General features: G+C 39.3%; 1 protein-coding gene across 3 annotated transcripts in view; it reads right to left on the bottom strand.

The window, feature by feature from the left end:
- The window catches only part of gabbr1a (gamma-aminobutyric acid (GABA) B receptor, 1a), a 212,514-nt gene that overhangs the window by 177,418 nt on the left and 19,409 nt on the right, over window positions 1-15,687 (bottom strand). For all 3 annotated transcript variants that reach the window (XR_005992204.1, XM_041793190.1, XM_041793189.1), the window contains exons 2-4: window positions 12,233-12,319; window positions 11,905-11,969; window positions 4,856-4,994 (exon numbers count right to left, since the gene is read on the bottom strand). Coding sequence is in view for 2 of the 3 variants with exons in the window: in XM_041793190.1 (XP_041649124.1) it covers window positions 4,856-4,994; window positions 11,905-11,969; window positions 12,233-12,311 (283 nt within the window). In the remaining variant the exon portion in view is untranslated. The remainder of the gene's footprint in view (window positions 1-4,855; window positions 4,995-11,904; window positions 11,970-12,232; window positions 12,320-15,687) is intronic.

Raw genomic sequence — 15,687 nt, 5'->3', positions numbered from 1 at the left:
GATAAAATAAAAGGTATCGATGCATGTACAATAAGGACTTCAGGAGTTTTGCCACCATTTTTTTTTTTTCAGACACCTAGTCACGACCCCCTGAAAACTGCTCCGCGACCTTTGGGTCCTAACCCACCAGTTGAGAACCACTGATCTAGACCATGTCTAGATATATAAATGCATTGGTGCTGGCATGTGGTTGGTTGATTAGATATTGGCATTAACAAGCGAATGAACAGGTGTACCTAATGAAGTGACCTGTCAGCATAGATTCTTGTCTGACAAGAATAACAGTGGGATTATGAGCTGTGGATCTGGGACTTACCACTATTAAAGACAAAAAAAAAACTAAAATCATTTTGGACCATTCAATTAAAAATGTTAGAAACTGATTTATTATTTATTCACCAGGCATGAGATAGAAAATCTCTTTTGCAAAGGAGTCCTGGCAAATACAGGTACATTAAGAACTTTACTGCAAAAACTCTATTTTTCGCGCAAATTCTCATTACTTCAGCCTCATTCTTATGAAAAGTCCAGATATATCTTATTTCAAATATGAACACCAAAATAGGGCTCCTTTTGCTTGTAAGAAATGCAGATGAGGGAAGCAAACATAACACCAGATGTACTCATTTAGGTAGTTCATCCCATTAAAATAAACCCAGCAAAGAAATTTTTTTTGCCTCCGTTTTACATCATGAAATAAGATTTTTACTGAACTTGTGAAGTGAATATGGCTGAAAATAATCTTCCTTAGAATTCAGATTCGCGGTGCAATTATATCAAGCAGAAATAGCATCAATCAATAATTTAGCGGTGTCAAAATAAATATCCTCTTGATAGCTTCTTGGAGGCTTTAAATAACATCTGACAGTGTTTTTCATCAAAGGGATCAGGTGTCATCATGTATTATCAAGTAATCATGAAGGAAAGAGGTCATATCAAGAGTCAAAGATGGTTTTTGAAGTCAGATGTTAACTGCCTTTGCTCTGTCATCAGTTGAATCCAGGTAAACTCCTGCTCCATACTTTCAGAGAATTTTGCCTGTTTTATTGAGCAAAAACTGTTTTTCTTCTCAGGATGCTAATTCTGTTATTTGTAAGGATCATGAATATGGATTAGTTTAGATTATTTTGAAAAGTAGACTGAACCAAAGCTGAAGAATTTCAGATTCAGCTGAATTGAAAGTGGATTGAAGAGGATTTGTCAATAATTACATCATCCAATAACATTCTCTACACAAAGGAGTTTTTTGTTTCCCTTTAATTCCAGTGAAACAGTCATTATTTCAAGCTCCTGTGAGAAATTTTCAGTTTGCATTACAATTAGCCACCTTTCATCTCCTTGTGTTGACTGATCATGTTCTGTACTTGACACCCAGTATTGGATCTTCTTTCTTTTAATAATGTAACTTCCAAGAAAGCTCCTGTGATTTTTGATAGACTTATTCCTCTACTTTGCCCTTTTTTATGGATCACATTTAATTTTTTGAATCTGGCACTTTAATATTAATATCAGTTGTAAATACAGTAGATATTATGCTGTTTATATATTTTATGTATAAGGATGGAAAGTAACTAATTACATTCACTCACTTTACTGTTATTGAGTAGTTGTTTGTGTACATTTAAAATGAGTACTTTCACTTCTACTTAAGTAAGTTTTAACCAGAGTAATTGTACTTTAACTTGAGTACAATACTCTTTTGCTTTTCACTTCTTTTGACTACACAGTAGTAGAAGTGGTGGATTGCTGTTTTTTACACATTTTCACCATGAGTGAAGTTTTGCACTGAGTTAGCATTTCCGCCTGTCTTTAGGTCGTCCTAAAGGACATGTAGAACTTTAAATAAAATACTTTTAACTTTTACTTTAGTAGATTTATAGACTAGTTCTTTTATTTCTACTCAAGTAAATTTCAACCAGAGTAACTGTACTTTTACTTGAGTCCAATAGTCTTGTACTTTTTCCACCTGATCAATAGTGGTATAGTAAAATATCAAAGTCTCTTATGCTTATGGTCTTGTTCCTGTTTAGATGAAAAGTAAATTCTTCCATCAGGGGGCTCTCAGTCAAAATGATAACAAAGGTGACACACAGGGACACACAACTCAGTTCCACCCACTTCCCTCGCAATGCTTCTCTCGCTTAAACCGATTCAGTGAGACTAGACCTTTATCTAGGGAACCAGGTGGCACATAACAGCAGATGGATTCACCCGTTCCCTTGTTTCTCACTGGAGAATCCATCTTGCAGCGCTCCCATCTGAACCGTTTGGGCCCGGTTAGAAAGTGACAGGACCAATCAGCGACGAGAGGCAGTACTTTCAGGTGCGGCAGAGTCGTGACGTAAGCAAGCAGCAACAAGAGGCCGGTGCAATTATGGCAGAAGACATTAGTGTGGATGCTGCTAAAGCACCAGTTTTATCAGAGCTTGACAACATTTCCTCGTTAAAAAAGAACAAAGAACAGCATTGAGTTGTTTTCTTTTCAAAAACAACAAAAGTCGTGTACTGACATGTCTACAGTGTCCATGGTTCGCGTTATGCTGTTCTCTATGGATTGATTTCTTGGTAGCGGCTACGTCACACGTTTTGTTGCTCTGATTGGCCCGTAAAGATGTGACAGACAGAATGTCCATCCAATCACCCTCCAAGTTTTTTTTCAAAGCCTCTGCCCTTTCTCAAACGCTGTGTATAAGATGGATGTGTGAAAAACATCCATCTGGCATGTGAGGTTAGGTGGCACAGCTAATGGCAGAAAATAATCAAGATCAGTCATCAAAAAGTAGCATAAAACATGAATGAGATACAGTTAAAGATGGTCAGCTTCTGCATGCAGTTTCTATTTCGTTTTGCCTTAATCATAACATCTAGTGTTTCTATGGAAACATTAAACATGTTGAGTCCGCCATTGTTGCTCTGCCGGCAGCTGCCAAAACAACACACTTCTGGCTGATGGTGTGAGTTTGTTTATTGAAAATAATTGGGGCAAATTTTTTAGATGTGCTGGACTGTGCCAGTTTGTTTCGGGCTTTATAGTGAGTGTAAGAGCATGGATTTCCCTTTTGAAAGTTACACGTGTTTGTGAACAATGTTTCCAAACAATTTTTCCTCCGAGTCACCCTATCAATCTGAGAAAAGTTGATCCCACCACCATCCTTCAGGACCCACATGAAAAACAGTGACACACTGCTGTCAAACATTAACATAGATTTATTTGTTGTTATTGTTCAAAACCAAACAAAACAGCCCTGCACACAAGTGTTCTTACTTTTATCATGACTGAAGTGAGAAGGTGCATATCTAATACCTTCAAACCTTCAGAATAAAATCGGATTAAACATCCAGTTAGGGTAAGGGTTACGAAACCTGGCCTGCAAAATCTGATTATGAAACGTTTAATAAACCCAAGTTAACAGTCTGCTTACAGAAAAATAGCTTGTCCTTAATGAAAACACTCTAACACAGCTAACATAGCTAACGCTAAAGCTGACAAAGCTACATTAGCTACATTAGCTACATAGATAACCGAAACATAAGCTATACAGATACAGAAAAAAAGCTTGTCCTTGATGAAAAAACTCTAACAAAGCTAACATAGCTAACGCTAAAGCTGACAAAGCTACATTAGCTACATAGATAACAGAAACGTAAGCTATACAGATACAGAAAAATAGCTTGTCCTCAATGAAAACACTAACACAGCTAGCGTACCTAATGCTAAAGCTGACAAAGCTGACAAAGTTGCATTAGCTACATAGATAACGTAGCTAAATCTAAAGTTCACATAGCTATGTTAGCTTTGTAGGTTTCATTGCTACATAACTAACCTAGCTAAAGCTAAAGCAAATCAGGTTACATTAGCTACAGTAGTTTGTGCTACATTTTTAAAGCTTTTAAAATATGCAAATGTTGGCTTGCTTTAGCTTCATTAGCTTTAAGCTAATGTAGATATGTTGACATCCACAGTCATTTAACTACGTAACTAGCGAAGCTATTTTAGCTTCAGCTAAAGCTAACAAAGTTAAAGCAAGCCGCCATTTGTGCAACTACTTCTAGAACAGGTCTATACATAATTTAATCCTGGATAAGACATCTGAACTTTTTAAAGTTTTATTTTATTTCAGAAAAGTAACTACCAGGCTCAGAAGGGGAATCAATGGATCAGAAAAATATTAGCACTCATTTGTGAAGTTATTTTTCTAGACTCTTGAAGTTAAAATTGTGACTCTTTTTGCTCCTTTTTGGTCCCCATTAATTTTAAATGGAAACTGGTACCAGCTAGCTGAGCCAGATGAACAAAGAGGAGCGTTAAAGATCATCATCCGTTAGCCGAAGTATGACTTCAAATCTGTGGGAAAAGTGCAGAATGTGTAAAAGCCCCACAGTTTGCTAACAAGTTTGCCACTTTGCTTTGAAAGGGTGATGAAATGTCAGCATTGTTTGCATTTCTTGTTTCTCCTACCAGAGCTGTTAACTACAGTTAACGTGTGATTATCATGGGGGCCAGCGGCAGTGATTTGTTGGAGACTTTATTCAGGATTGCATCGCTTCTTTTCACTGTGGATTTTTCACATTAGTACTGCGGTTGGTAAAAATGGCTCCAGTAGCAGTTCTTAAAAAAGTGAGAGTGAAGGTTGCTCATTATTTCACACTTTCCTCTGTGTGTAGTCTGCACAGGGACTGTGCTGTCACAACAACTTCATTTTATTATCTGTGTCTTTTTGTGATGTTGATAAAACAAACAGGACATGTAAGAGTCGAAGATTATTTTCTGAAAGCAGGAAGCATTTGTGATTAAAACAAGGAGGGTGGAGGACAGGATCAAGAGAGGACAAGATCTAGACCAAAAAGGACTTACAACATCTGCTGTGCTGTGTCATGTCCGTCCATGTGCCGTTGGGTAAGCACTTCCTGACCTTGGGTCCCACGATCACCCGGTTTCCCCTGCAGATGTACTCGATCTCATAATCCACCGGCAGGATCTGCACACTGCGGATCTGTGACAGACATGGAGACGTAGAGACACTAATTAAAACATGATGGATGCTTTCGAGCGTTTCTCATTCACTCAGGGACCCCCTCATTCTGTCCCAGAGCGCCAGGCTCTGGTGACATATGGCTGTGACAATGAAGCTCCGGGGAGGAAGAACATTTTATGGTGATTCTGTATGAATTGATGGGCTGTCACACTCTGAATCGCACCAGGAGGAAAATCTGGTGCAGGCTTTATGCTCCTATTTCATGTGTGCAGTTGTACTGTGTGTGTTTGATTGTGCATGCATAAAGACATCAGTTATTTCTGAGGCTCAGCTGTCATGGTTTTTGTCCTTTTTGGACTATAAAAAAAGCATCAATCTCTCCCCAGGTTTGACTTTGGCTGCAGTATTTAATTAATATCAACCATGGGAGCTTTGAGGTGTAAAGTGGGTTTGCTTAAAGGTATAATGTGTGACTGTTGATGGAGTAGATGTCGCACTTTTGCACATTCTCTCAGACTAAAACCAAACTCCCTTAGCGCACTGCCTCCCCTCATCCCCCACCCCTGCTCAATGTTCCAGCTGAGTGCAGCCGTTTGTCGAGCTGATCTCCATTCAGATATCCAGCCCAGAATTAAATTGGCTGCTGTTTTTTGACCAAAAGTCTTTTCTTTGGTTTTGAAAACCTTGAAATATTCCCTTGCAGTAAAACTCCTGACTTGTGCCCTTAGACTCAGCCTTCCTGAGTGGGCGGGGCTGTCTCTCTTTCCTACATGGGTAGCATCCCAAGTCTTCTAACTTGCATCCATAGTCCTTTGTACTCGGTCTTCAGTCGAACTAGAAGGAGCTTCTGACCCGCCACCATAGGTTGCATTCACACCAGAGCTGTTTCAGATCAGGTGTGGGAGCATGTGCAGATTCGGCACTTCACCGTGTCAGCCTTGGTCCTGAACTGATGGTGCTATAGTGCCCAATCACTATGTGATACTCAGTAAAAGGGCATGTCTTCCAGTAGAAAGATTTCTGAGAAGCCTGCTCTCATGCCTCCTGGCTCATCAGTTCTCAGATCTCTGTCCTCTCCCCTCAATCCTCTGCCCTCAAAGCTGTTTAAAAGCTCTAGGACAGGCCTCAACACAGTGGATCAGAAACTACTTCCAGTTTGACCAAGGAAAGAGGACGGATCATTTAAGACACTGGAGATGCACCCATGGTGGCAGGGTAAACTTTTTGAGAGGGATGGGTTCACAAGTAAGGATGAGTAAAGCAGTTTTAACATGAGCAGTGTTAAAATTTTATGACAATTTTAGGCAAACTGCTCCTGAAACCTTTCCATATTAGTTCCTCACACACGCACCTAGGAGGGGGCTGTCTGAGGAGGAAGGACGTACAAAAGTGGACAAAGTTATACAATGTTATAATGCGAATATTGGTCTTTGCATCAATGCTGTAGGCGTTTCAACAAAGCAGCAGAGAAGAAAAAACTGTGAAACAGTAAACATAATGAAACATGCATACAGTCGGCTGTCATGCACCGGTCACTGAACATTAATGCCACCATCCCCCTCCCACCACTCAGGGTGAATTTTCCCAAATATATCCAGCTGTTCTCTTACATCTGCTCACTCCAACTTCACACAGAAAAATTCACTATGGGGCTGGCAGAAAAAAAGTTTTGGGAACAGTTGGGGTACAGCTGGTCTGTTTGTGCTCAAATATGTAGTTCACCATGAAAACTACAGGAAGTTTTTCAAGAGTTTTGTGTAAGTGTAAAAATAGAATATGAAACATAATTGAGCCTCTGATTGGCAATAAACAAACTGAACCAAGTGTCATACTGCCAGTGTGAACACAGAGCTGAAAACAACAAACTCAGAGGGAGGTTGACTCCACTCTTTAGTCAGTCATTTCTCAGCAATATATTTTGTTAGGATATATCACATACATGAACGTATGAAACACCTCATATCATAGCTTACTGATACCTCATTGAATGTGAGCACAATAGATCACAATTATATCATTACTGCAATCTGAGGTTTTGAAAGAAATGGAGTAAAGCCTGTAAGCTAGATCAAGCAAGTCCGGACTTTGACTTGGCCACTCCTAAACATTTTTTTTGTTTTTTTTTGTTTTTTTTTTGAGCTATTCAGAGGTGGACTTGCTGGTATGTTTCAGTTGTTGTCCTGCTGCATAACAAGAGCGCTTGAGCTTGAGGGCACCAACTGATGGCCAGACATTCATTCTGTATTGAAAGAAGATTAAAGAACCTCACTGAAAGTTTTTCTTGGTGGAAAAGATGTTTTTACTCTGATTTACCAACTGATGGTGGACAACAATAACAGCTGACCGCTGACCTCAGGCTATGTAGATTTCCACTCAGGATGGAAAACATATACTTATATCACTGGTATTGGGCTAAAACCTCTTATTTCCAAAATCACCATTTTTCAGGGAGCAACAAAAGCTATGTATTCTTTAAATAATTTAACACTGAAGGGTCATAGTCAGTCTTTAATTTCTTTTAAAGCCCACTAGCAGATGATAAGGGTGACCAACACAAAAAACAGAAAAATCATGTAAAATGGAGATACAAGGTTTTGGCCCAATGCCAGAGCTATGCTTAGTGTCTCTGATTGGCTCATAACGATTGTGACTAGCACTGCACAATTAATCTGATTGCAAACGCAATCCCAATCACAATGTCAGGCTGTGCATAATATAACCCATTCATAAAAAAAAGGTTGCTGTCATTTTAAATAAGTAGTACTTGAAAGGTTTACAAAATGCCTGCAGAAAGGCCTTAAAGTTTACAATAGTGCCACAATTGCACTTTGTAGAGGTTCCTTTATTTTTAAAAAGGAACTACTTTATTTTTTGGCAAAAAATTGAGCAGTTTTGAAAGCACTGCTGTAAGAATTTCAAAAAAAAAATTTATATATATTTATTTTTGGGCTTTTTAGTGCTTTTATCGAACAGAAGAGGACAGTGGATAGAGCCGGAAATGGGATGAGAGTGGGGAGAGACATGCGGCAAGGGACCACAGGCCGGATTCAAACCCAGGCCACCCGCATACATGGGGAGTGCATTAGACCGCTAGGCCATCTACACGCCCAGGTTTTGTTTTTATTAATGCTACTTGATACTTCATCATTACCTATCATCAATCTCCAAATTTGTCTCTCTAACCATTCAAGTAGACTTATGATATCATTTACGTACTATGACATAATTGCAAATTGCAACTAGAAAAGCACTCGGAGAGCGCAGACTTCCACCATTAGCCCTATCTCCCAATAGTACAGAATCCTTAAAAAAAAATTCCTCGATCCAGACGGTGATCCGGGTCACTCCCAAAATCTAATTAGTTCTTCCTTATGCCATTTCTGACATTTTCTGAAAATTTCATCAAAATCTGTCCACAACTTTTAAAATATGTTGCTAACAAACAAACTAACTAACTAACCTCCTTGGCGGAGGTAATAATATCCAGTATAATTGCAATTGCATACTGTCACCAAATCACGCAGCACTGATTTTGACATGCAGAAACTTCATCCAGTGGAGTGTTTCTTTTTCAACATTCTTGTTCTTCCTAAACACCGTCTATGGGCTGTTGCTCACATAAATGTGAAATATATCTCATGTTGTAGATATGTGAAAGTCTATCTAGTGTGTCAGGTTGTATCATTATCACAATATCCTAAAATAATTGAATTGCAGATAAAATATGATCAGGCAGGACTAGCACCAAAATAAACCTTAAATACGCTTAAATGAGCTTACACACAAAATAATCAAATTCTGACTTTAAAAATCAGATTTGAAATGCCCAAACTTAAGCCTGTAGAAACTCACTGCATTTGTTTGGAATAACTTCCTGTGTTTTCTAATATATCACAGAAAGAAAATACACTGCAATGTCCTTTTTTCAGCTCCAACCTTCATTGTGCAGAATGATGCATAAGGAGAAACTTTCCTCTGTGCTCAGATTACACTTACTCGGTTGAACACATATACACTCAGCATGGCTTTAAACTTACCAAAGTGTGATGCTGAAACTCTAAAGCCCCTTTAGAGCACAAACACAGAGGATGGATCTTGTAACCCGCGGTTAAACTTTTGAAATAAACAAAATTTACATATGCAAAGCTTCTGGATTCTTCACCCAGGGACAAGGAGAATTTTAAACTCCACAAACTAACTGTGAGTACAAACATTGTTGGAACCAGTCGTGCTTTATTTAAAATTCTAATGAGAACCAGACATTATTCAAAGACAGAAGTATTTCAGTCTAGATTTTGGGAGCATTTGTGTGGAATCACACACAATGCAATGATTATTTCCAGAAGATGCATGTTTCATACTAAAGAGAAGACAATGGGCTGAAAAGTCAATAATGAACTTTTCTCTACTTTACTTAGGTTAAGCATTAAAAAGTCAGAATCAATAAATTAGATTGAATTATAGACCCTGGATCCTACATCACCCATGATGAAACCCCTCAGTTTTTCTTCATTAGACCATCCCTGCCAGTGAAACAGCCTTACACTTGCTTTAATTTCACATTCAACATGCATGCTTGCTCTTATCTGAGTCTTTACCCCTCATTGGTAATCCTCTGCTGTTTTAAGACCTAACCCGACACGTCGTCTTTATTGAGCAGATCACAGCAGAATAAGACGTTGACGGATAAGAGGGACAGCTGGACGTCATGTGACAAAGGTCAAAGCTCTCAGCCCATCCAGGGATATGGCTTTGGTTAGCACACAAGCCAACAGAGCAGCAGATTGCTTTGTGGGAATGGGTTGTGTTAGAATGCAAACATATAGTTCAATGTCCCTTTGAATAAAGCAACACAGCTGGTGAACATGAGCTTTTTGATGAGCTGGATCACAGAAATGACACTCGTAAATCTGCCTGGTTAATATGAGAATACATGAGGTACGGTAAGCTTATCTTAGCATAGAGATCCGAGTTTTCACAAGATCAAAACTTCAAAAATAGAAGTCTTAGGCAAGCCTACCCATAGAAATAACTGGGTGCTTCATAGATTCAGTTGAAGGGCCCTCCTCGGATCTGGTTTAATAGTATCAATTCATTAGGGATGCTCAGTTTTAATGGCATCTAAGTGGAACAGGCAGTTCATTCAAGAACACTCTCATCATATATTTAACCATTTTATTGCAAAATGGATATACAGTTTTACTTGGCAGAGAACGCTCTGCTCAAGCAGCATGCTTTGTCTTTCCAGGGAGCATGTAGCTAGAAATAAAGGAGGAGGCTAGGGTAGAGGGACTTTGCCAGCAGCAGAAGTGATAATTGGGATTGACTGGCCATCAGCTGATCACAACTGGTTGTATGACTACCGTATCCAGCATGAACTAACACTAAGCTTCATAAATGAACACTTCTGTAGACGTTATATCATCTGTACAAACAAACAGGAAGGACCTACGTCAGCTAAGGTCCTGTTCATTAGTCATCCTTATTCCTTTAACTTGTAAGGGATGTTTAAGGACTGAAGGTTGTTAATTTGTTCAGCCTTGCACTTAAAATTGTGTGTTAAGTTCTGAAGTTTTAGGTTTAAACATTATTTAAATACCAGTATCATTATGGGTATTGGCTTAAATTAATCTGTAAACATTGGCATATCGGACATCGGCAAATATCTAATTTCGTGCATCCCTACAATGCATAGATTAAGGATATCAGTGCTAGCCTCCTGGCTTGAATTTTTCTCTGAAGTCAGGCTCAGATCAACATTGAAGCCAGCTGAAAAAAGTTTGCTTACATACCATTACTGAGGACAAATGCACCTCCTTTTCTTGTCCTTTCTTTTCCAGTATCCCAACTTTTATTCAGGTCCTGATGAACTGTACAAAGTCCATTTTAAGAAGGAGGGTTACATCTAGAAATAGTGCATTTTTGAAGGGAATGTGCATGTTTTTTTTTTTTGTTTTTTTTTTGCTCTGATAAGTAATTTGAAGTTTTTTGTTCAAACATCAATTGGTTATTATTTAGGATGGAGCAAGTTTAGTGTAGAGAGCTTTCCCCTATATCCCTTGGCCTTAAAAGAATATTTTGAGATTTTTTGAACTTAGGTCATATGAGGTACTTGGCTATAGTAGTGGCCTCCAGTGAGATCTGTGAAAGTTGGTCCTGTGGTTATTACAAGCTCAGAGAGATCTGGTGCATAATGGCTGTAGATGGGAATGTTTTATCCACGTAGTTTAACAAGTTTTATGTAAAAATGGGCCAATAAAATATGTTGGCTCGCCTGTACGCTGTGTCCAAAATGTACAAAGCACTTCACTTTTGTCTCTTTCCGCCGCGCACTGATATCTTCTTAGCAGCTGTGTGTGTCTGCGGGCTTCTACAGGAATAATAACACCACAACAAGCTAAAACAAAGATAATATGAGAAAACCCTGTCAAACAAAGTGAAAAAAAAACATTCTGATCTAAATAGGAAATTCCTTGTTTCTCAACATGGAATCGGGCCAATCATTGTGCTCTGCAAGGTTAAATATTATTGGCCAAAAGGACGAAAGAAGCATATTAGCACACATATTCTAATATGGGTCGTATTTGACCCACTTATAGTAGAGTATAGGCTCAAACCCTTGAGCATCTTAAGACACTCAAAAACAAGCAGATTTGTTGCCATCAGATCGACCACACAAGCTGTTTACCTAAGTTTCAAGTCTTGAGCAGCTGTTTTCGACAAAAATAAATCAAACATGCTTATTTCCCTTAAAGTAACAGGACAAATGTAACCTACTTCCAACAGATGGTGTTGCAGTAATATCAGCTCATCTTATGGTAACTGCTGCTGTGTTTTCTAAAACTGGCATGTTTTATATTTTACATTCAGAAAGGATTTTTTTTTTAATCCTCGATTATTTTCTGATCTGTTCACTCATCCTTCATACCTGTTCTTGTGTCAGGCCTCTGTAGCGGATCCCGCCATCCCTGGGAGGCCGGATAATGGCACAGCCTAGAAAAAGAGACGTAGAGGAAGAATGAGGGATGACAGATACAGATGGGGAAAGCTGCTTCAAAACGGAGTAGATATATTACAGCCACATGATATACTGTCATTGTAACTGATGCTTTCTTTGCTGTGCAGATTACAGTCATTCATTTAGGTCACTTAGCAATCTGTGCAAGGATACCTCTGTCCATTAATGCATATTGGAAACACTCACACACTGGAGACACACTGACAGATTCATGCAGAGTCACAAATACACAAATTACCTCCAGCTGATGAATTATGTATGGGCACAACAGGAGATGGAAGAGCATAGAGAATAATCAGAAACAATAGCCGTGCCATCTCTGGATCTGTAAGAGAAGGAGAAGAGAGGTAAACAGGGTTTAGGTGGCTTGAAAGTGAACGTTTTGGGGAAAAAAGTAAATAAGAACCTAAAAGAAAGGCTTACTGAGGATATATTCAACAATAATAAAGCTAGACACAGTCTTCAGATTCAGCCATTTTCGCTCCACTGCTGCCTGTCCTAAAAGGGATGCATCAACTTTTTGGCACAAAAGCTCCCTTTTCAGCTCGCCTGTATGCACGGAAAGGACGAGCCTGCAAGATGAGTCCACTTTCCTCCCTCTGCCTCTATTTGTATTTACAGTGCAGACAGCCCATTCTCGGTTGATAGCCAGCTTGGCTTCCTTTCAAAGACCCTCTGTGCAAGGTTTCAGCCAAGGTGTTTGATGGCTGATACTGATATTTTTCGCAAAGTGGCTGCCCATGGAAACATTTCACACCAAGGCGCCACTCAATAGACTTCTTTTCATGTCAGGATAGAAAAGCACCTGGAGCAGCTTGAAGTCTATGGTTGAAAAAAACACACTCCTTTGCACATCAGAAAGATCTTTTAGGTATGCTGACAGCTTTTGAAGACACAATAAACCACCCCACATCATAACTGGCAAGGAAACTCTTGGACAAATTAAAATAGTAGCATACAAATATAGCTGTAACCTTCTCAGAATCGTGATGGAAAGTTTTATAGTCACAGCTGATTCATAAGAATCATGACTATCTTATTTTTTAAACTCCATACATTTTTTTTCTTTGTCAAAACCTGCTGCAGCCACTATTACCCACAATGCAACAGCTGACAGCTTACCCAAAGGTTTGGGTCTGTTATCTCATCGCAGTTAACGTAGCCTGGAGCTTCTAGCCTCAAACAGAGTTCACTATGGAGGCTAAAACTGATGCAAACTCCAGTGGCATCACTTGAAGAAGCATATCCCACCTCTATCAGCTTGTATACAGGAAGTCAAAGTAGCCTGTTGCAATCAAATGTAAACCAGATCAAAGCTGCTGCAGTTCTCCTAATGGCCTACAGGCCTGCTTGCAAAGAAGGCTTATTGTACAAAAAGAGATGTAAAATGACCCCTTTTCTCAGTAGATTCATCATCACAGTAAAGAATCAAAACAATTTTACATGCTCAATAGCTTAGAAGCTGGCATGGAGAAGAGTGAAAACATCTTTTCTGTCACGAATACCTTTCTGTGTAGCCCTTTGCACTTGATTTAATGAAGAAATGTTGTCCAGTTCTGGCAAAACTGCCACTGTGGCTACATCCAAAATAATCCAGTAGCCGTTGTATACTCACTCACACTACAACTGACCCCTTCCTCCCCCATAGTTATCACAAACTCATGCCGAAGCAGGTCAGCAGGTCGAAAGCATCCTTTTTGTCATGGAAGGTTTCAGTGTTGTTTGTTGCTCTATTTCATACAGAAATATGGTCAATTACTGATGAAATAGCCGCTATACTATGGCAACATCTGAGCTAGTTGCTGTAGTAGTGGCAGCCATTGCTATGGGCTTTCAGTGCAACTAAACCCCACCTCTAGCTACCGCCTCGTTCTTCTCCAATGGCAATAATTGGTCCGAACCATTTTCATTTCAGCACAAAAATTGAGGAGCTTTGCAAGGTAGATTTGCCTGACAGCAGATGTAGAAGCTGAACAGAGTGGTTCAGCCTATATTTCAAGCTCAGTCAATTTGGAGTGTCAAGTTAACAACTCACTTGCCGTTTAGACAACTCAGCCATGCCCCCTTACTGCAATTTTGCAGACATAATATCATATCATAATCAAAATAAATGAGATTTTAAAAAGAATCAAACCTGGACAGTGAGTACAAACAAAGACATGAGCTATTGAGACCTAAAATGTTTACCTTACCAGGTTGTAAACATGTTTAATTTGGCTCTGAAAATGGGCATTTTAATATAGGATCTAATGGGGATTCCATGGCATCAGCAGACAGTCTCAAGCAGACACTTTCTCTACTTTTACCTTGGTTTTATTTTCAACTCTAGAGGCTGCAACTCAGATACATCCTCTTATCTAAATAAGTTCCCTTCTGGCTGTAAAAAAAAGATGGACAGCCAAATTTTGGACTCCAAGCACCAAAATAGAAGGAAACAAAGTAGAGGATCATGTTAACAGTGGCTACATCTACTTCCTCTACAGTCCCTCGGAACAAAAATGACCAAGCATAGGCTCTATGTGAGTTTTTTTTTTTCTAACATACTCAGCAGTACTACAATTGTAAAAATGACCACGATTCTTAAAATCAGAGGAGTCATCATTTAGAATTTGGTATAATGGTAATTTATTGTACATCAAGTAAAGTCATTTCATTGTTGTCCATCCCAAACATCCAATCAGAGCTTCTCTCTATTCGTCTCCCTCTGTCTCAGCCTGTATCACACTGCCCAAGCCCAACACAGTCTCAGCTGATGTCTGCTTCTGTTCAGAGACTTTTCTGGTAAGAGGAAATTTTCCCCTTCTAATGCTACTTTGCTAAATATTGCAAAGTGCTGTTCCCATGATGGATAAATGCTGGGTTTTTGTAAATAATATAACAAAGAATATGATCTAGACCTGCTCTTCTTGTAACATGTATTGAGATGACATTTGTTATGAACTGGAGCTATACTAATAAAGATTAAGTCATTCATTCATTCATTCATTCATTCATTAAGATTACAGTCTGTAGAGAATACAGCACTCTGGATCCATTGATTCAGACACAGAAAACTTTCCCAAAAGACCCTAAAATGAGCAACATGGGTGTGACTTTAGGAGGAGAAACAGAAGAAGGGTCCCAGGACAAAGAAGCATGCTAAATTTGTATGTAGGCCAAGCATTTATCACTGAAAATACAAACTATGGCAGAGGCACGAACCTTGAACAATGTAACCTAACCTAACGTGCAGATTCACGAGAGCAGAGAGCGTGCTTAGCTGACCAGCAAAACTCTAAAGAACCCTGAGTCCTGCCAGCCACAACGCCTCGAGTACTTGCATGAGGGGAAACACAAACACGCAGACAAACACGACTCTCTGTATCAATGATAAACACTCTATAAATAGCTGCTCATTTGCAGTTTTGAATAACAAATGTTGCTTTATGAGGCTTTCACACATCCACAAACATAAACAGACCCATACAGTCGCTCTAAACTGGGAGGAGTGCGCTGAGGATGTGTGTCGTGAAGTAGGTGGGGGGGGGTTGGGGTTGAAGGGGGCATTACAAAGAAAAGATCTACAGTGAGGGAGACAGATGGCAGCAAGGCTCGCTTGTGGAAGACAGACAAACTCTGCTGGATACTTCATTAGCATTATCCAGTGTATTTTTAGAGTTCACTGACAAGAAGCATGCAGGAGGTAGACACCAC

This window comes from Cheilinus undulatus, linkage group 8 (assembly GCF_018320785.1).
Source record: "Cheilinus undulatus linkage group 8, ASM1832078v1, whole genome shotgun sequence".
Taxonomy (NCBI): Eukaryota; Metazoa; Chordata; class Actinopteri; order Labriformes; family Labridae; genus Cheilinus; species Cheilinus undulatus.
The sequence above is the reverse complement of the archived record's forward strand: the minus strand, read 5'-3'. Positions and strand labels throughout refer to the sequence as shown.